The sequence below is a fragment of the Ips typographus genome, linkage group LG5, assembly GCF_016097725.1.
Source record: "Ips typographus isolate SLU linkage group LG5, UJ_Ityp_2.0, whole genome shotgun sequence".
Classification (NCBI taxonomy): domain Eukaryota; kingdom Metazoa; phylum Arthropoda; class Insecta; order Coleoptera; family Curculionidae; genus Ips; species Ips typographus.
Genome location: NC_138426.1, coordinates 3,836,427 through 3,859,603, shown reverse-complemented (window position 1 = coordinate 3,859,603; position 23,177 = coordinate 3,836,427). Strand labels below are relative to the sequence as shown.

Genomic DNA, 23,177 nt, shown 5'->3' with positions numbered 1-23,177 from the left:
TATGGAGCGGCTGCTCGGTACAATAAACCCAAACAAGGTACTGCTAGGCATATCCTTAGCAAAGTTCAAAGACTGGCATGCATATGCATAACAAAAGCCATGAGAACATATCCTACAGCGGCACTGGAATGCTTGACCTCATACCTTTGCACCTCTCGGTGCAGTGAGCCACTGAGGCAGCTTTGTTTAGATTAGCTAAGAACGAAGTTGGAGGAGAAATGCTGGTAAATAGGAGAACTTGGACATCTCTATCAAATGGCATTCCACATCTGACTTATTCGAAAGGTAAAACTATCTGGTTTTTAAGTTAAGTTTGGAAGTTCACTAAGTTTAGCAACAAGAGAGAGTGGGCTAATGAATCTGTTACATACCGTCTGGGCGAACACACGATTCAATAATATGCAGTTCGGTCCAAGACAAACAAGGGAACAAGTTGTGATAATGCCATCGTGACGAAACATTCACGACTAATACGAGCACATATTTAGCTGTGAATCCTGAAAATTTCAAGTTTCTACCTCACTCCCTTTTCTCGGGGTGAATTAGTTTCAGTTAACTCAAATACTGGCATAGCATAGGCAACTAACTTTCAAAATGCCCTCGATCGGATATCTTTTGGTTTTCAGCGACCGGAAAAAAGCCAAAATGGTCGTTTTTAAGTCCTCTATCCAGCCCTGTTAAGCGCTCCAAAATTGGTTGACAGATATACAGGTTGTTTCCAAAAAAAGTGACGTGCATAGGTCTTTTGTTGTGGCATAAGGTGCTGAATGTTTGTAGCGTTGTAACTCGGTTGTTTTTTGGTTTAGAGTGACCGGCAAAAAAGCAAAATGTCAGTCTTGAAGCCCTCTATCCAACCATACCAAACACCAAAATGTTGATTAAACATTTTTGTGTGTAAACAAGGGCCAAGAACCAAATACTCGGAGCCAATGCGAAAATACCCCAATATCTTTCAGGCGGAAATTCACGCAATAGAAAGAGTTCAGCATTGAAACTGACTATCGCAACCAGGATATTCTATCTTCAATGATGGGGAGATTTCTTCTTTAAATCGACTCAGCTGAAGCTGGAGGAAGAACTGTGATGAAACTAGCCTCAGCCCAGATCCTAGTAACAGGAGCCACAAGGTCGCAGTGCGTTGTCACCCTGACAGTTACAATCTATACATTCTATTCTGAAGTGAAAGTACTGGCCTGCTGGCCATACAATACTGATTTGTTATCATAAATTATAGTCTATAGTTTGAATGTTGTAGTAATGTGTTGCCAATGTTATGAAAATTGTACCAAAATTGACGCATAAATTAATTACTACCAATGTTATTACAGCATTTCTTAACCAAATTTTATAACTATAAAATTTTTTGGTACTCTTACGACCCTTCTGATGTGTTCTTGAAAGTGGGACTTAATTAATTCAGTGCATTCTACTATAATCAATTATAAAACCATTATTAAGTATTAGTAATTTATTAAATCCAGTAAAATCATCTGAAGCTGACTGCAATTGATTAAATGAACTTCACCAATCAAACCGAAGAGTATTTAGATGGTTTAATAGACCTAAAAATGTTGAACAGTTACAGAGTAGTTCAAAAGAAGTTACAAGCTTAATAAAGGACTTTTGGAGGTTTGTAAAGGCAATTTCCTGGACAAATCATCTGATTTGTAACACAAACCACAATAAAAATTATCACTCTAAAACCAGTTTAATGAAAGCAGAGGTGTAATAAAACTTGTCGTCTTTACGTATTCAATTCGGATCGCTTTAAACTGATTTGCGAAGCTGCTAGTACATTCGCAAACTGAAATTTATTGCTTTGATACAATCACTATAGTCTGGTCATAAATTTCTCCAATTGGAAGTTCCTTCTTCGGTTGTTCATTCCACTGCATCCGCATCTGTTTATGGAAATATTGCAATAAATTAGAGCATCGAAGGGCAAAACCTTTTTCGCCCACTTAGTCGAACTTCAAAGACCACTGAAAAACCCAATTAACATTCTCCATTAAGAACTTCCAAGTTAGTTTAGGGGTTCTGGTTAGCGCTGATAACTACGTATAGTTTAGTGCCCATAACTGTACCATTACAGCATATTATGAGGAAAATGTTAATTAAAGGAGTGAAAATATAGCTGTCTTGTTCACACTCCTTGAAAGAAAATTTTAAAATCCTTCTAGTTAATTAAGAGTAGTAGATGTAATCTCCAGGCAAGTTTTTAGGTGATAAAAACTACTTTTCTAAAAAAAAAACTCTTACTTGCACAGACAACAAGGCGCTTCTCAACATGTCCCATATCGATAACCATGGAGCGTAAATGGTGATGGCGTAGGTAACTCCGAGTAAAGGAATCAGTACCGCCAAAGCTTTGACAGCTTTTCGGTACTGCTGAATTTCTAAAGTGTTGGCTGATCGTAGTTTAGTGACTAGTACTATCATTATGGATACCATGAAGACGATGTTGACCACCAGGACGCTGATTGTTGGTACTTGGAATATGTAGTCGATGTTGCTGGCATTGAACCATACGCATTGTAACTGAAAAATGTTAGTTTAATTGTATAATTTTGCTAAAAACTGTGGAAATTTGTGGTAAGAACAGTAATATACAGGGTGTCCACTAAAAATGTGAAACTAAATGGAACCTTATTGACATTTTGTTTGCCAAAATTAGTTTAAGGGTCCATTGTTCAATTAAATCTAGAGTCTAAACTAATGAAGGTAAAGCAAAATTGGAAAAGCAAAAATTAGTGTGACAGGAAAATTTAAAAATTTTACCATTAAATTTCAATTTGAACATTAAAATTATGGGTCTAATTGAAATTTGCTTGAAAGATATCATTCTGTCATGGCTGTGCGTCATGAGCAATTTTGCGCACAAATGCGGACTCTACATGACCAAAACAAATAAATCAAATAATTTTTAATTAAAATACAAATTTACAAAAATGTACAGATTATAATTTTCGCTATTTTATTATTATGCTAATGCTACATAATTGCATATTATTTGTGATTTATTCTATTACTATTTATTTAAAGCTTAACTTTCATATTAATAGTACGTAGAAACGCTATATTTTGGTAATACCAGAGTGACATAAATATGCAAAAAAACGTATAAATTTACTTTATATTAATTATATTTTCAATAAAAACTTCTATCAGCGTGTGATAAATCATCACCCACATCCAGAAGTTTAATTTTTTTTTTAAGGAAAACTTTTAACCGTTTTCCCAGACTTTTCTCTCTATCGAGGGCAAATTTTCCTGGCGCTTTGTAGTTTCCGAACTTTTCGAACTTCTCTAACAACGCAATCAGCATATTCTCTTGTCCGAGAGAAAGGAAAGTTTCTAAAAATGCAAAATGCATAAGAGTACTGGTCAAAGTCCTCATTTGGAATCAAAGATCAAACAGTTTTTCCTCTAAACTCTGCGGAATTAGTATCCATTTTTAGTTATCAATATCGTTGTTCCTATCGACTGTTTTACTACCCTTTAAACATGGACCGACTGCCGATTTCGCATTCTGTGTAATACATCCCCTTCGCAATCCATCTGGAATACTAAACAAGGGGAATTTTAAGCTGGATGTGTCAATACGTGCTATCCAGGCGTTTCCAGGAAATTATTCCATTTGCTTGCAACGGTAATTGATAGTGCGAAACTCATTTTCCTTGTTGATGAATTAAGATCGACTCAATTCAATGAGAAAATTAATGTTTGATCATATGGCCAAAGCGACTTATTATTGATCATACTAAAGCAGAGATATTTCAAAACTGTCCTCAAAATTGTTTTTGGAAAATTTGAGACTTGAGACTTTTTTGAGACGTTTAAACGAATCTCCCAACTGTCATAAGAACCAAGTTTGACAAAACTAAAATTGTGACACTTAAATATTTCTAGTAGAGTGACACTGTTGTGTTTCATGCAAGTATTTCGTTTTTCGTATTTTTTTAAAGAAGATTGTGTTGAGATTAAAGAAATCTGAAAAGACAGGCTATAATTTGACGTTTGAACGAAATTCCTAGCTGTCATAATGTTCCAGTTAACACGTGTCAAATAAGGTTCTATTTAAAGTAACATAAAGGTGGCGACGAAAGAAAATAAGAAAATGCTACAGAGAAAGAAGAAAATAATTGAAGAGAGTAGGAAGAGACAAAATAATTTTAAAATCAGTAAAATCGAGTATACTAAAAACAGTTGTTTGTTTTTAACTTTGACAGTTTTGTCATGTATCTGTCTATCTAAATTTGGTGTGGGTCAAAATGTTCTTCATTGAGCTATAAAACTGCATAACTTTTTAAAAACAATTTAAATAGTATAAAATGCATTTTATTGCTCTACGTGTAACATTATGACAGTTATGACATGAAGCTGTCTAATTTAGACTCTCTTTAGACTGTTCTGTTGCAAATGTGGTGATAGTCATTGAAAATGTCTTGAAATTGTTAAATTTTTATAATAGAATTGTAGAAATTGAAGTTAAAATCTTGAAAATTGACTCATTAGTCACTTTTACTAGTTAAAAATCATAAAACTAATACTAAAATGTGAAAAATTACTTCAACTGGTCAATTTTCGTACTAAACCTGTGAAGATTGAGATTGGAAGCATGACCTTGACGTTTAAACAAAATTTGTTGTCATAATATTCCAGTTAGCACATGTCAAATAAGGACACCTGTCCTATTTAAAGAAACAGAGGACAGGTATTAGAAGGGAACAGAGAGAGAGAAATACTTTTAGATAATGAAGGAAACATGATAGTCAACGAATTAATAGATAAAGAAGAGAGTAGGAAAAGACAAAATAATTTTAAAATCAGTGGAATCGACTATTTATACCAATTTATCTACATATTACTTCTTTTGGGACAGTACGAGGAACGCACTATACCTGCAAAATCTGTGGAAGGGAATATACTACAATTTTTTATTTAAGTTTGGCGTAGACAACAGCGTTCTAGGCTGGTTTTCTCAGTTGCTAGTGATTTTTCATGAAAACTCTGTTTCCACAAAATAAAGCAGAAGTTCTAAGCTACATTTGAACGTTTAATCGAACCTTCTAGCTGTCATAGGAACCAAGATAGGGGCTGTCAAATTGTGTACGATGTTGTTGTTCGTAGTGCTCTATTTCTCGGCTAATATCTCGATTATTTAAAGAGAATTGTATTTAGTTAGAAATTACAAGCTACACTTTGACAATTAAACGAACTTCCCGTATAACGAACCTGTCGTAGGAACCAAGTTAGAAGCTGTCAAATTGTGACGCCTGTAATAATTGAATATTTCTAGTACAGTTACACTGTTGGGTTTCATGTCAAATATTGGCCCAACAAGTTAAACAAAACGCGCGTTTATTACTTTAATAAACGCCTTTACCGAGATCTTGTTTCAGAGGTAGAATCAAACCACTTGGTAGAAAAATATAATTTAATAACTAAATAACAGTTAAAACTAATTGACAAAATGGTTGGTTTATCAACTTAGTGAATCGGAATAAAACCTTCGAACATATTTATAACTTTAAACAATACCTTTTACACGCACAAAATATTACAATAATTAAATAGATTATTCTTACATTTGTTAAACAATGATGAGGACAGCTTTCCGGAGGGTTTGGCACTCGTGTTTTATTATAATTTAGGAAATGGTTTACTATTCAATTAATTTACAAACCCGGTGCGGATTGCAAAAATCGGGTCGACTACATCATCGTGTTATGAGGCGGAGTCTGCGTCCGTCTCCCTTACCAACGCATGTTAAGCTTAATTTATACCCGATTGGCTGACGTAACCCGCTTCCTCTTTCTGCATAGCAGTAACGGTGTGCACTACTATATGCATTCTGACTGTAACCTTTCCTCGAGCATTTTTTTACTTTGCCATCTCCGAATATCTGCTTTAATTTAATGAATTTATACTTTTAAATAATAAGAATCTTTTGAATAAATGGATTTTCCATTCGTGACAATATCTCGGTTATTTGTGATTTTTTAAAGAAAAGATTGTAAATTGTCATATTTAAAGAAACAGAAGAAATGTGGTAGTTTGTATGAAACAGAGGGAAAGGGGAAGAATTATTTTCAGGATAAGTCTGCATGTAGTCTGTCCTGCATCCGTATGTGTACAACAGTAAAAGTATTTGTCGGTTTGAAAGCCTTTTAAGCTTTTTGTGTCTTAGAAAACAGTTGGTAAATTGAAAAGTTTTAAAACCATTTTCCTAATACATGGGTGGTGAGGTATAGGAAATAGGATTCATTGTTGTGACAGTGCGGTTAAATGGTGCCCTTGTTTCCTGTTTGGAAAAATCCAATAAAAAAGCGATTAATCACCGACTTTGGCAAAGCTTGTAATCTACTATCCGGCGGTTGCAGATTTAACCCAGATTTGTTCTCTCATCTGTTCAAAGAATTCTGAATGGTTTCCATTAAAATAAAAAATATTCTAAGTCTGGGACAAGTTTTCGATAAATCAATGAGTAGGGTTCATTTAAGTGTAATAATTTTCAGGAAAAATAAGCAGTTAATTTATGATTTTAGACATTAAGTTCATTTTCACTCTTTCGCTTCTCTCACTTTTCCAACAAAATTTCACCAAAGAAAGCCACACGTTTCACTAAAAGAAAGTAAATTATTCAAGAGATTTATTATTAAATTAACCTCGAAGCAAATCCACTTTAAAAGAACTTTTTCATCAATGAAGCACATGATTTAAAAATTAGCCAAAAATTTCTTTTATACAGCAAATTGAGTGAAACCCCGCAATTTTACGGAAGTCTTTTCAGTTTCAACTTTTCAGTTGATTTAACCAAATTTCAGTTGATTAGATTTTAAAATCGATAGGGAGAAAATTGAGTCAAAGAGATCTTAAAGGTTATTAAGTTATTAAATAACGCTTTATTTGTTTTTTCATCCACATATCTGACTGAATAAACGATCTAAACTGTTCATGATTAGACTGAGACACTCTTATAGTAACCAATTTAATTGAAATGCCCCGTGGATTTTTAGGGTTTTTTTAAGTTATTAGATAGAAAATTTAATGATAATTCCAAAAGTGTACTTAAAATTTATATAAGGTTACTCCAAGTGAGTTTTATGGACAATTTTGTCACCGACTGTTCTTTAAACTGAGTTTTGCAGTTCAAATTTTGACAGCGCTTTTCTCTTTGACTATACCCTAGTTTTTAGGTTTTTTGAAGTTATTAGATAGCAAATTTAATGAGGATTCCAAAAATGTGCTTAAAATTGAGATAAGATTACTCCAAGCGGGTTTTATGAACAACTTTGTCCCCGACTGTTCTTTAAACCGAGTTTTGCAGTTCAAATCTTGACAGTGCTTTTCTCTTTGACTGTACCCTAGTTTTTTAGTTTTTAGGGTATTTTTAAGTTATTGGATAGCAAATTTAATGAGGATTCCAAAAGTGTGCTTAAAATTGAGATAAGATTACTCCAAGTGAGTTTTATGGACAATTTTGTCACCGACTGTTCTTTAAACCGAGTTTTTACAGTTCAAGTTTTGACAGTGCTTTTCTCTTAGACTGTACCCTAGTTTTTAGGGTTTTTTTAAGTTATTAGATAGAAAATTTAATGAGGATTCCAAAAGTGTGCTTAAAATTGAGATAAGATTACTCCAAGCGGGTTTTATGAACAATTTTGTCCCCGACTGTTCTTTAAACCGAGTTTTTGCAGTTCAAATTTTGACAGTGCTTTTCTCTTTGATTGTACTCTAGTTTTTAAGGTTTTTTAAGTTATTAGATAGCAAATTTAATGAGGATTCCAAAAGTGTGCTTAAAATTGAGATAGGATTACTCCAAGTGAGTTTTATGGACAATTTTGTCACAGACTGTTCTCTAAACAGAGTTTTTGCAGTTCAAACTTTGACAGTGCTTTTCTCTTTGACTGTACCAAATTTTTTGGGTTTTTTTTTAAGTTTCTAGATAGCAAATTCAATGAGGATTCCAAAAGTGTGCTTAAAATTGAGATAAGGTTACTCCAAGTGAGTTTTATGGAAAACTTTGTCACCGACTGTTCTTTAAACCGAGTTTTGCAGTTCACATTTTGACAGTGCTTTTCTCTTTGACTGTATTCTAGTTTTTAGGGTATTTTTAAGTTATTAGATAGCAAATTTAATGAGGATTCCAAAAGTGTGCTTAAAATTGAGATAAGATTACTCCAAGTGAGTTTTATGGACAATTTTGTCACAGACTGTTCTCTAAACAGAGTTTTTGCAGTTCAAACATTGACAGTGCTTTTCTCTTTGACTGTACCATAGTTTTAAGGATATTTTTAAGTTATTAGATAGCAAATTTAATAAGGATTCCAAAAGTGTGCTTAAAATTGAGATAAGATTACTCCAAGTGAGTTTTATGGACAATTTTGTCGCCGACTGTTCTTTATACCGAGTTTTTGCAGTTCAAATTTTGACAGTGCTTTTCTCTTTGAATGTAACCTAGTTTTTAGGTTTTTTTTAAAATTATTAGATAGCAAATTTAATGGGGATTCCAAAAGTGTGCTTAAAATTTCGATTATATGTCTGCAAGTGAGTTTTATGGCCAATTTTGTTACCGACTGGCCTGTAAACCGAGTTTTTGCAGTTCAAATTTTGACAGTACTTTTCTCTTTGACTGTACCCTAGTTTTTAGGGTTTTTTTAAGTTACTAGATAGCAAATTTAATAAGAGTTTCAAATGTGAGTTTAAAATTGCGATTATATGTCTCCACGTGGGTTTTATGGCCAATTTTGTTACCGACTGTCCTTGAAATCGAGTTTTTCCAGTTTAAACTCTACGATTTGTTAACTGGTGTGGCTATTATACGTACTCAAATTTGACAAAAAAATTGTGAAAAAATCTGAATATAACCTCTGGGAAGAACATTAGTCAACTACGCCAAAAGTCAGGTTGAAAATTAATGCAAAAAAGCAGTACTTTTGGAAAAAGTTTTACAACTTCTTTTTTTACAATAAGCTGTTTAGCTGAGTATTGATTGGCAATTATTTAGGTGTTATTATGTGTTTTGTCAAGTTTGTGAAGAAAAATTCTTTACAAAAACCCAAAAAGAACACTGGTAAACTATGCCAACAGTCTAGGCTCTAAATATAAAACTAGAATTTTGATAAAAGTTTGAAAATTCTATGTAACAGTACATAAAATTAGTTTACAGTTGATGGTTATTACCATTCCTTATTTCATCTGTATGAGATTCGCAAATTCTGGAAAAAAACGTACGTAACCTAAGAAGGACGTTAGTAAGTTGTGCCAAAAAAATTTTGAAAAACAGTTTAAACCTTATACTAACATGATTTGATAAACAGGTTTGGAAATTTTTCTGGAAAAATCCCTTGATAAGAAGAGATGGAGCACTATACTCAATCATCCAAACAAAGAATGAAAAACTTTGTAATTGACGTGTCAGTGTGCCAAAACGGTTGTGACGTCATTGGATATTTGTCACGTGACCAAGAAGTCTGATTGAAATTTTGTGGCCAACTCTCTCTTCTTATCATTGATTTTGACTGGTTTTCCTATGCAATTTACGTCTATCGGCATTGCCTTTGCCAACTAATGATATAATTCAAAGCTTCCAATCTAAAACGTGCCATCCAAGAATTAAAAGTCGGTTCTCTCTGTGCACTTTCATTAACTTGGCTGCCACTTAAACCGCCTCTCTCGGATGGGAATGAAAAGAACAAATTGCTTATTTGTGAGAATTATAAGTGGGTTTTCAAGTTTATTTTCGATATATCCTAGCTTTTTCTTTATTTTAAAGCGCAGATTTATACTTGTTTAACCACAAAATATGAGTCAAACAACAACAGAGTAGTGCAAGTAAACAAGTTTTATTGAAGGTGTCAAAATTAGACTGCGCGTAACTTGGTTATTATGACAGTTAGGAAGTTCGTTCAAACTTCAAAATGTAGCATGGATCTTCTGCTTTCATTTATCTAAACAAGGTTTGTCATGAAAGAACACTAATAACTGAGAAAACCGGCCTTAACTTAGATTCAAAACTTTAGTACACCCCCTTTCACAAATTTTGGTTCCTCATAAACTCAAACTGTTCCAAAAGACGTAATGTGTAGATAATTTGGTGTAATCGAATTCTAACTGTTATGTATAGTCGATTCCATTGATTTAAAAATAATTTTGATTCTTCTTTATCTACAGCATTTTTGTTGACTGTAATTGTCCTTTTAAGTTTGAAAAAATATGGATCAAATCTACTAGTTAACTACTTCAAAACTTTGTTAATTAACCAGACAAAAATTAAATTAAAAACTTACCCCGTCATTTTGATCGTCAAGTAGTGATGTCTGCACTAGAAAGCTTTTGATTACAGCCCACACGATAACAAAGAGCAGAGGCAAACCTGAAATACAAATCCAACTTAAAAATCAAGAATTTGCTATCCGATCAACTTTCCGGGAAATCCACTCAAATACTTCCTCTTGCGCAGATTAATTGCAGTTACAGCAGATTAACTCCGGAACTGATTGCTCCGGAGGAGCAAAAAGTTGGTTTATTTTAAAAGTAAACTTACTATAACAGGGAAAAGCAACAAGTGGGATAAAAATTAAATTTGAATTTCTCAATCAACTTACCCCAACCGATTAGGACGTAGACTCTGAGTTTGAAGCTTTCCCTGGTTAAAGTACGGACGACCAGTATGTAGAGGTAAAGTCCTGGAAATTAAAAAGGAAAATCAGTTTTTTTATGAAACTCGCTATATTAATATTCTTCCAGCGTTTTTGAGATTCTTTGCTTTATTTATTCAGAAAAAGAGTTTTATAGTCTAAAACACCGTTTTTAGCAATTCTGTTATGAAAAATGAGTGCAATTTGTTTAATCTGTTTATTCAGGATTATGAACTGACTAAATTCTAAAACCACATTTCAATATTCGAACCGAAATTCACATAAAGCATGAAAACTACAATACCTAACAAATGATAATATAGGTACATTAAGGTATATGGAAAATAGAAACATAAAAGGAAATAAAACTAAATTGAAACACAACAATTTGTAAAGTATGTATTACAGTACAATGTGTTCTGTGGAAATAATAAAGAATTGTTGCTTTTAGCCAGTGTATACAGGGTGAGTCAGTCACTAGCAACAAAAATGCCTTATAAACATATGACACAAATTGCTTTCTTATTAAGATACAGGGTGTTAAAGTTTTAAACTTTTCACACACCTCTTACAGTTTTGAGTTAATTGAATCAAATTTTAACCATAAGTTAGCTGTTTCTGTAAACTAAAATGTCGAAAAATTCTACAGGATGATACTATATGATGATATATTTTTATGGCTCCAGCCGAGAAATTGTTTTTGACTGCTTATTTGTGAAAAATTTATTTTCTCATTTGCTTTAGAATTTTTGTCTTGTATTTTTATCATTCATAAGCGTTTTCTAGAAATTTTGATTTTCTTCTTTGAAAGCACTCACCCTGTATGGAAAGTTTATTTATGGTCATCTATAATGTCACAAATGTCAAAAATGTATAAAGATTATTATGAAGCTATAAAATAGATTTGATACTTTTTATACTGATTTGACTAAACTAGTATTTTATAGTTTTGAGGCTTTATGCAGAGGATATTGACAGTTGTCACTTTCAGAATTAAGTCAAATATGGTCATCCAAATCTCACAAATGTCAAATATGCACTAATGAAGCTATAAAATATATTTTAATAAAATCAAGTACGTTTCGATAATTTTATACCTTTATGGAATTGTATTTGACAGTTTCCAGGATTAAATTAGACCTAAAAACATTCAAAACTGACTGCCAAATATCACATATATCAAAACTTTACTCATGAAGCTAAAAAATCGATTTGAAGCTGTTTACATTGATTTGACAAAATGTTCAGAGTGGTTGCCACACTGAAAATTCTTCCAATTTAATACGAAATGTTTTGCAATGTTGCCAAATCATCTTTTTTCGTAAAAAATACTAATCACAGTTCTGCACTATTGCCGTGCTGTCAATTTTTCTAATTTATTACAAAATGTTTGCAAGTTTGCAATGTTGCCACACTGACAAATCTTCTAATTTAGTATAAATACTAACCAATTTTCTAAAGTCACCCTGTAGATTTTTCAACCTACCCAGACTGCCAAAAATTGCTACAGGTGCAACTCAAATATATATATTTGTCAAATATATAATATATATAATATACACTGTGTGTAAAAAGTCCGGCAACCCTGAATTATTTCGCAAAATATACAACTTATTGAAAAATATCCTATATAAATATTGACGCACTTTAAACGTTTTACCGTTAGGTGACATTCAGGAATATACAGGGTGAGCCACAATATGGCAATGAATTGAGGTTATGTTTTTTCTTATGGAATGACCATGTTTTAATGACGTTTTCTGATTCGCTCTCTCATTCTGATCACATTTCATGTAACATGTTGTATGGTTATCTTGAACAGTTTGGCAGCTATTTAATTATTAAAGAAAACTACACTTTAAATAAGTAAAAAATTTTTATTTGATTAAATGCTGAAAATGTGCCCCTTGAACTGTCTGACAATGAGCTAAATTAAAATAAAATTTAAATTTAATTATTTAAAATTTAATTTAATTTAATTTAATTTATTTAATTTAAATTTAATTTAATATAATTTAAATTTAATTTATTTAATTTAATTTATTTTAATTTAATTTTAATTTAATATTATTTAATAATTTAATTTAATTTTATTTTTTTTATTTAATTAAATAGCTGCCAAACTGTTTAAGATAACCATACAACATGTTACATGAAATGTGATTAGAATAAGAGAGCGAATCAGAAAATGTCATTGAAACATGGTCCTTCCATAAGAAAAAACATAACCTCAATTCATTGCCATATTGTGGCTAACCCTGTATATTCCTGAATGTCACCTAACGGTAAAACGTTTAAAGTGCGTCAATATTTATATAGGATATTTTTCAATAAGTTGTATATTTTGCGAAATAATTCAGGGTTGCCGGACTTTTTACACACAGTGTATATATATAACTTGTCAAAAATAAACTGGATAAATTATTCCAGAAATTATCTTGAAAACTGTAGGAGCTGTTGAAAATACAAAACAAATTCTAGGTTTTACTCGGAAAAAGCCTAGTAAAACCCACTTTAAGTGATCAAATTACTTTTCTTAGCACATTACTGGAATCCTTATTAAAGTTACTATCTGTATCTGTAGAGTGGGGAGGGTGAGTGTAGACCCACAGCACTTAGGCCACATGTGACCTATTGTACATCCTCCCGAGTTGTCCTCCTAGGTCACCGTCCATCCTGCCTTTCCCAGGAAGGTGCACAGATCACTAGGGGACATCTCTTTTATGTCGGCAGGTAGACTCACCGAACACACACTCTCTTATTGACGATAACTCCGGACCCTCGCATAAGACATGCCCGACAGTTTCATCTTCCTGTTCACACATCCTGCATAGAGGTGCAGCCCCATAGTATGGAGGTGTTTCCTTAGTTGACAGTGGCCAGTCAGAAATCCTACTGTTAAACGTAGGCTTTTCCTGGTCATCGCCAAATATTTCTTCGGCATCAGCTTCCTAGGGTCACCCAGAGTGATCCTGGCAAGACTGCATCCTTTGATTCCATCAGCTTTAATTCAGCTTTAAATTCCATCAGGTTTACACCAGCCGTGCGCAATAGTATCATACTCATTAACGCAACCTCCTTCGCACAGGTCCAGAGGGGTCAGACCAGTAATTAATTCCATTTCAGCGGTTGGTGTTTCAGGTTAACTTCCTGTCGAGGGTAATACCAAGGTATTTCACCTCTTCAGAGAAGTTTAGTTTGCTTTTGAAGATTTCGGGAGGTTTCTTTTCCTGGTGAAAAGGACCATCTCAGTCTTGTCGGGATTGATCGACAGTGAGTGTTCCTTCTGGACATTCCTTCATGACCAGTCCTCTCACTGTGATGTCTTCTACATTGATACTTATTGCTCTACTGGAGAGCATCTTAAGCATCCATTCTCCTACTACCAGGAGTTAAGTTGCTAGGTAATTGTAGGAAAGGTTGTTTCATCAAACGCTCCCTCGATATCTATGAATATACCCAGGGTGGATTCTTTATTGTCCAATGATCTTTCGATTCTGCCAACCACTTGGTGAAGGGCCGAATCAGTGGACCTACCCGGCTATGCATGCTGATTTGGGTGAAGTGGGTTGTGAACCAGCACCTCATCTCTTATATACCGCTCGCAAAGCCTCTTCATTGTTTTTAAGAAAAACGATGTGAGACTAATTGGTCGGAATGCTTTTGGTAAGGTGTAATCCATCCTACCTGGTTTGGGTATAAATACCACTCGTACTTCTCTCCACTTACTGGGAATATACCTCAGAGCTAAAGAGGATGTGAATACTCCAACCAGGTGCGGCATAAGAATGTCCTTTCCCCATTGAAGTAGGGCTGGCCTTATACCGTCAGGTCCTGGTGACTTGAAGGGGGAAAAGCCGGATATGGCCCACTTTATTTTGTCCTCCTTAATTACTGCACTAGCACATTGCCAGTCGTATTGTGAAGGTGTTGTTGGTGCTTCCATCCATTCCGTCGTTCCAGGAAAGACAGAACCTGGGAAGTGAGTTTCCATAAGAATCTCAGCCCTCTCTTGGAGGTTGGCGACCTTGTCACCATTTTCCCTCGTGAGGATGCCGAATTAAAAGCCACCCTGTAGAATTTCTAATCATTTTACAATTTACTAAATTAGAGAATTGATTAGCTGTGTTGAAAATACTAAAAAATATTCAAAACTTTGACAAACTGTATCGTAATACCAATTGAATGTAACAGTTAAATTAATATGTTGCTTTCGAATTAGCTCACTGATTGTTCACAAAATGGCAACATCGCAAACACAGTCTAATGCTAAATCTTCACAGAAATAGTTTCAAAAAAAGCAGCAAGCTGAATTTATTAAAAGCATTAACTTCAAATTTGTGACGTAACAGCAAATGATTGTTGAGCATACTGTATTCAAGCGTTTTACTTGAATTAATTTAATAAAATTGTCCAAGTTTTCAATATGAGTGGTTAAAGCTTTGCATTTCTCTGTCAAACACAATAATTGCAGTTTTAAAGTAGTTAAAAGTCGGACATAAAGTTTGATTAAATCCAGATCCCTTAGTAAAATGCGGGCAAAGTGTGTAATGTAATTTTAAGAGTTGTATAAGTTGATTTCTGGAAGGAAATTAGTCTTTTAAAAGCATTCCCGTTGTTTTTCCAAACCGCCTGCAAGTTGGAATTGGTTTTGTCAAGTGTAGATGATTGACTGACATTATTCCGTTTTGCATCAAAAGTGGAAATGATTGGAACGCAATTTCCAGTAGTTATTTTTCCTATTATGAGAGAAGAGGCAATAACTGCCGGTAAATACTGTTTTATGTTGCAATCTACATTTCCATAGACATTTGCTTGAGAAAGGTTTACGTTTCAATAAGATTTATGAGGTGTTGCTGTTAGATTGAACTGGAACAGCTAGAAGCGTTTATTTCCTCTCGTAAACTGGATATGAGAAATGTGTGGTTTCTGCACACTAAACGAAATTTTCGTCCGACATTTCGACCAATCACAATTAACGAGTCTTGCTGAAGTTTCTCGATGTTAAATTTACTTTGTTTTACTATCGTCTCCTTACTTTTGGACAACGGTTTAGGTAATCGTGGGATGACGAGGTTAACAGAAACACCCAATTAACTGTGGTGCGACGTTTCGTGATCTTATTGTCACTTTTTCAAGCCCTCAGCTGTTGTAGGTATTCCAAAAGTTACACACACACAAGTTTACAAAAACAATAAAAACATACATCTTTATCTTCTCATAAACGAATATTTCTGTAAAAAATACGAATATTCGTGAAATTTGACGTTTGCCGGAAATCGTTGAATTGATTTCAACTTTTTACGAATTTCGGGACTTTTGCACACCCAATGACACAATTTTTGTAGGTTACATTATGTGACATCAACATCATGGACCAAAATTATAATTATTATATCCCAAGAGAATCACATAAAACACATGAAATCCTATGATGAATGCATTTAACCCAAAATTGTCCGGAGTTCTAAATCGTTCCCCAATCGGACCTCCGGGGGAAACTGTGTTAAATGAAGTCAGGAAGGAGAGACTAAGTCTACGAGGCGAAGTAAGGGTTGGTACTTGGAATGTGCGTAGCTTTTATGAGGCCGGAAAACTGGCCAACCTACTAGAGGAAATGAAGAGACTGAAGATGGACATTCTGGGTGTCGCGGAAATGTGGTGGCGTCAGGCTGGAGTGTGTCACGTTTCTGGAGGGGTCATGTACTATTCAATAATGAGAGAAATCATAGAAAGGGAGTAGGAATAGTCCTGACTGAAAAGTTATCCAGATCTGTAATAAATGTTCTCCCTTTCTCAGATAGAATCATACTACTTAAGCTATACGCCAAAACACTCAACGTCAATGTCATCCAGGTGTATGCACCCACAACAGTTTCCACAGAAGATAAGATTGAGACGTTTCACGGAGAATCCAAGCAAGTGCTCAAACAAGTTAAAAATCATGAGATAAACGTGATTATGGGTGATTTCAACGCCAAAGTGGGAGAAGGAAGATTTGGAGTATTGGTGGGACCTTAGGGACTAGGATTACGCAATGATCGTGGCGAACGTCTTTGCCAATTCTGCCAGGAGGAAAACATGAAAATAACAAACACATGGTACAAGCTGCCCCCTAGATGCTCATATACGTGGAAGGCTCCAGGAAATCGATCAGGCAACAAACATTATAGGACATCGGTAAAGAGAGTATGCACTTATCCGGGCGCCGCTGTGTCCTCAGACCATGTGGTCTTGATGACGGTAATCAAAATCAAAATTATCACAATCAAAACCCATGTACCACAGCGAAAGATAGATTACGACTTATATATATATATATAGATAAATAAACAAAAAACAAAGTTACCAGAAATTTTAATGAGAAAATACTGACAACCATACATCCACAGACGGTAGGGGAAGCTAACATGGATGACGTATGGGAAGAAATGGAGGCTGCCATGACCAATGTTGCGGAGGCAGAATTGGAACATAAACGAAAAGCACAAAACCACGATTGGATGACAGATGATATACTGGCGCTGTTTGAGGAACGAAGAGGGTACAAGAACAAAGGGAATGGTGATAAATGCAAAAAATCCAGAAAGTCATTAGAACGAAGATAAGAACCGCTAAGAATGAGTGGCTGAAACAACAGCAACAATATAAGGGTACAAAGAGGTGCATTATGTGGAAGTGACCACTACCTAGTGAAAGGAAGGATATCGGGAACGACTAAACCAAAAGAAAAACTAGGCAATATCCACCGAGAAGAAGAAACAACCAAAGAGAAAACCACCAAGATTTAACACAAATAGCTAGGAAAATGAAAGTACACAAATATTATATAACAACCGACTCGACCAGAAGATAGAGCAGAAGAAGAAAAATACAAATATATTAAGACATGTATACGCAGAGGAGGCGCTAGGTCATCAAAAGAAGAACGGAAAACAACGAAAACCATATTGGTGGGATGATGAGATCGAATACGAAATTGAAGAAAAACGGAAAAAATACCACAAATATTTAAGCTCAAAAAACATAGACGACAAACTGAGATACAAAGAATCACAAGCGAGAGTACGAAGAAGGATAAGCGAAAAGCAGAATGGTCAATGGGAAACGACATGCTCAAGGCTGAATACTTACATAGGAGGTAGAAACATGAGAACAGAACGGACAAAGGAAGTAATCTCACCAATATCCCCCCAAGAATGGAATCAGTACTTTGAAAGGATGCTTACTGAAGATAGACCACAATTTAAAGATGACACAAATAAAAATCCAAACATACACGGATCCCCGATAAGAATAACCGTAACAGAAGAGAGTCCCCAGAACCGGGAAATATCCCTGGAGAAGTTATAAAATACGGATGTGACAAGCTGTATCATGCATTGAGAAATGTATTTCAAAGATGCCTTAACACAGAAGTGCCCGAGGAATGGAAAATATCACAATTGTCAACCATCCACAAAAAAGAAGACAAGAACAACTGCGACAACTATAGGGGAATAGCGGAAGTTCCATTAGTAGAATATACGGAAAAATACTGAGGCAGAAAAATATAAGAGCAGAATAGAAGGGGAATACGCTGATATAGAGGCGGAAGAGCAAGCAGGCTTTAGAGCGGGAAAATCAACAATGGACTTAGATTGATCTTAGAGAAGAAAATAGCATTTAATCAAGAAGTTCATCTCTTGTTTGTTAATCGATTGGTGGTTTAGGGGTGCGTAGTGATGGGTGGTAGAGAAGCAACTCATGTCACAGGTAAGCTTCGTTTATTATAAAATAGTTTAATTAGATTAAAAGGGCCACTAACGCCGTACTCAACGACGTCTTCATGAGAGTTACGGGGAGGGTGAGGCTAGTTCAGCCCTTCAGCTACACCATAAAGGGGGGCACGCAGCTTTAAGCACGGTGTTCTTGTACGGTGTGACCAAAGGATTAAAGGTTAAGGGTTAAGGGTTCCAACGGTCACTTCAAGTTTCGAGAGAACCCTTCTCTTTTCAGCCTGGGATCCTAAGAGGGTAGCGAGCCGTCCCACCACTTCAAGTTAGAGACTGTTGCTCGCCGACCGACCCGGAGACCAGTGACATCCCTCAGGGGATGACCCCAGAGTTCGGTGGTTTAGACGAGCTACGGTGCATCTTTTATACTCATTATGCTCACCTTGCTGACTATGCTAGTTAAAACGCACTTAAGAACTGGAAGCGGAAAGGCAACAATATGGGAATACCAGTGGACGATGATTATACAGTTTACACCATATCGTTCGCAGATGATCAAGCTGTTGTCGCACAAGATATAGAAGACATAGACATAACCCGCAAACTAATGGAGGAATATAACAAGGAGCTTACCACAAACCTTAATCAAGGAATGCGTTTTGAATGATCGAGAAAAATACTTCAATTATTATTTAAGACTACCTGAACAGCTATTCGATAATTTATTTGTCAGAAATTGGACCTATCATTACAAAGCTTTGTAAGAACCGGGATGCCATATCTGCAGTAGTTTTTTGTGGTTAGAATTTGTCGGCTCTGAGATTATTTGAATGGCTTCTGTCACTTTTAACAAATTTTCATACTTTTTGTCCTAATATTCGTTTATGAGAACCAAGCTTAAAGCTGACAAAGCGAGCGGCCTTTTAAATGAATGGGGACAAGTGACAATTTAAAAAAGTTACTTTAAAATTCCTCATCCCACGATTATCAAAGCCGTTGTTAAATTTACTATTCTATTTTATTAAAGTTAACAATTTCTTATGTTAATTTTGCGACATTTTCAGTGCAGAGTTATTAAATAATTACAGTCTGATCAGACCGGGTTGTATAAATATTAATAGAGCCTTCAAAACGCTCTATTCGACAACTGGAACGTAACAAAGTTACGATCTGAGCTCTATTATTCATGTTATTAATTAGCTTTCAAACAGCCAGCATGGGTACTAAAGAAGAAGTTTTAAAGTGTTTCCTTGAAACACTAGAGAATCACTAATTATATTACAAATTAGATAGAAAGTATTAATTTGTGTCACACATGTTGCACTAAAAATTTGCTTTAATCCTAAATAAGTGACTGCAATTAGAGCCTAAAATGATATTAATATCAAATTGATTCTAATTAAAAATTGACACTTTGATAACAGTAAATACAAAAATAGTAAAGAGAAACTTGCCAGAAACTGTATTGTTTTAGAAATAAGTTTATTTTTTATTAAATTAAAAAAAAGCCATCTGTAAATCCGATACATTTCTGTAATTAATTTGAAATTGTGTAAATTAGTGCTTTTGACAATAGATCCACCCAACTAATTAATTCCAGTTACATGAATACAGCATAATCAGCTACGAATCACTCAACAGTACAGTCACACATCTCCAAGTGAATTGCATAGTTTCCAGCTAAGCAAAGGCCTTTATTTGCAGTCTATCTCACGTTTCACATTACTGATTTCATTTAAAATTCCCAGAGTTAATGCAGTTGTACGGCCGAAGGCACATCCAGTGCTGATTATTTATTTAGAGCTGAATTTTACAGTTCAAAACAAGTTCAGTTACCATCTCTTGGGTGCTCCAAAAAACACTAAAATTCCACTTACGGTGGTTCGAAGAATACAGTTTAAATCAATAGTGACGCACCCTGTATATTCAGAATTGCAATGATTTTTTAATCACTTTATGTCTAATTTTTACCGTTTATCAGACACTTTATTACCTAATAATATACGGGGTGTCCAATTTGAAAAATGTACTTTTTGTGCAAACAACATCCTACATGCATTCATTTTCTAAAAGTACAAACCCAATTTTGACTCAAAAATAGCACAATTTTGGTAGAAACATAGTAGGCCAGATTGCAGCATAAAGTACGCAGAATCTACAAACTTAATAATATACAGGTTGTCCCGTTTGAAAAAACTTACTTTTTAGGCAATTAGGGCACAATTTGCTAGTATTTCTTTTCTTAAAGTAAAATTTAACTTTGACACCAAATATCTCACAAAACGCACAATTTTGGTATAGAAGATAGTAGGCCATATTGAATGTACGCAGAATCTGCAAACCTAATAATATACAGGATGTCCCATTTGAAAAAACTTACTTTTGGGGCAATTAGGGCACAAACTTGCATGTATTCCTTTTCTTAAAGTAAAATATAACTTTGACTCTAAATATCTCTTCCAAACCGCACAATTTTGCCATAGAACATAGTAGGCCAAATTGAAACTACGCAGAATCTACAAACTTAATATACAGGTTGTTCCGTTTGAAAAAACTTACTTTTGGGACAATTAGGGCACAAACTTGCATGTAACCCTTTTCTTAAAGTAAAATATAACTTTGACTCTAAATATCTCTTCCAAACCGCACAATTTTGCCATAGAACATAGTAGGCCAAATTGAAACTACGCAGAATCTACAAACTTAATATACAGGTTGTTCCATTTGAAAAAACTTACTTTTGGGACAATTAGGGCACAAACTTGCATGTAACCCTTTTCTTAAAGTAAAATATAACTTTGACTCCAGGACGTAGAGCTATGAAAGTTTTAACTGTTGAAGGCAAAATTCAATTTACAGCTTCATAGAAGCATTTTTTGACAATTGTGACGTAACTCTGTCAAATAAAAAATTATAATACTGCACCAGTGACATCTATCAGGGTAAGTCACAACTGTCAAAACTTGATTCACTGAAAGAGTGAATACTGTCACACTCAAATTGAGTTTGATAGCTTTATGGGAGAGGATTTTTGACTGTTAAGACGTAATCATCGGATTAAAAGTATCTTAATGTCACATAACATCTGTCAAAACTTATCTCCTTCAGGACATAGAGCTACAAAGGTGAGGGTTTTAATTCCCTGTAAAATTTCAAAGACAGAATGAATTTTATAGCCTCAAGGGGGAGATTTATGACAGTTATGCCCTTAGCATCATATTGAAAAGTGACAATAGACACGTGACAATAGGCAGTTACGTCATAACTGTCAAACCGGGTCTCATTCAGGAGGTAGAGCTATAAAACTAAAAATAAACATTTTTTTAAATGTTTAAGATAAAATGCATTTTGTAGCTTCATGAAAGCAAAATTTAACGTGAATTATCACCTAACTGTCAGATTAAAAATTATCTTTGTCTTACGTGACATCTATCAGGTACGTTACAACTGTCAAAATTTACCTCCTTTAAGACGTAGAGCTATAAAAGTGAAGGATTTAATTAGTTTGAAAGACAAAAGAAAATATGAGTTTTTATAGCATCTTGGAAGAGATTTCTGACAGTTATGTCGTAAGCATCATATCGCAAAGTGTGTTGGGGTCATGTGACTACTGTCAGCTACGTCACAATTGTCAAACTTGGCCACATTCTGGGCGTAGAGCTATAAAAGTAAAAACATAAATTTGTAAGAACTGTAAAATGCAATTTATAGCATCATGGTAGCACTTTTTGACATTTGTGACGTAACTGTCAGATCAAAAATTCTTTTAATGTCACGTGACATCTATCATAATTTTTGACTGTTAAGACGTAATCATCGGATTAATAGGTATATTCGCAGGAAGAATTCCAAACTAATAATCAGAGAAATATGTACAGCCATTGGCCATTAATCTGTCAATGTCACGTGAGTATTCAACCAATAAAAGCCACCGATTTCCAAAAAACCTTTACAAATGGCGGTAGCCCTTTTATTTTAAGGTTAGAAATATTCTGTTTTTCAGTTTTCAGTGAAGGTGAAAGTTTTTGGATGCCCAACCTACCAAATTGAGTTGTTGGTTTAACAGAAACTGGAATTTTGTGTGGAAATTGTGCAGTATGTCCCTGGGCTTCATTGGTTTACTATATACTATATACTTCACTGTTTCTATATTATAAATTTGCTATTTATGTGTTTATCAGATTGTTTGTTAACTAATATTAGTAAATCTAGCCTTCGCTAAGTACTTACCTTCAACAAACATCCAGAAGAACGTGGTAATGTGGAAATAATGGAGAAGGGTCACGAGAAGAACGCAAGTAACAGCCATATGCACCCGGAAGTTGACCTGGCAAACATAAAGTTATCTGTTTTAGTGGAGAAAACCAAGTCACGTGTCGCTCTGGAGAGGAAAAAGAAGCAAATTTACATTTACTTTGGGGCAAAATTTCTATTTTCCAGGGCGTAGTTTACCAGTTATGTAGTGCTTTCAATTAAAAGTTTGCTACTGGTGGGAAATAAGTTTGAAAAAAACAAACTTCCAGGGAGTTCTATCCATTAGGTTACAGTGTATTTTGTTAAAAAACTCATGAAATGAGGTGATTTATGACAAAAAATGTCCTAGCTTTTATGTTAAATATTCTAATTGGCAGATTTGTTGCTGTAGGTACACAAATGTGTAAACGATTTGGGAAAACCTAATACCCTTGGGTATTTTGCATAACGATTTAATGGATAAATTGGTGGAAAGCAGGATTTTCCAATAACTAATCACAAAATTTGCACATTAAAGTTACTTTACATTTTATACACTGAATTTCAAATAAAATAATACCAGGCA

At 34.5% G+C, this 23,177-nt stretch overlaps 1 protein-coding gene across 5 annotated transcripts in view; it reads right to left on the bottom strand.

Moving 5' to 3' along the window:
• Positions 1–23,177, bottom strand: part of LOC145729587 (diuretic hormone receptor-like) — a 236,468-nt gene that overhangs the window by 24,531 nt on the left and 188,760 nt on the right. For all 5 annotated transcript variants that reach the window (XM_081980409.1, XM_081980408.1, XM_081980407.1 and 2 more), the window contains exons 7-10: positions 22,589–22,685; positions 10,611–10,691; positions 10,293–10,378; positions 2,260–2,538 (exon numbers count right to left, since the gene is read on the bottom strand). In XM_081980409.1, the coding sequence (XP_081836535.1) occupies positions 2,260–2,538; positions 10,293–10,378; positions 10,611–10,691; positions 22,589–22,685 (543 nt within the window). The remainder of the gene's footprint in view (positions 1–2,259; positions 2,539–10,292; positions 10,379–10,610; positions 10,692–22,588; positions 22,686–23,177) is intronic.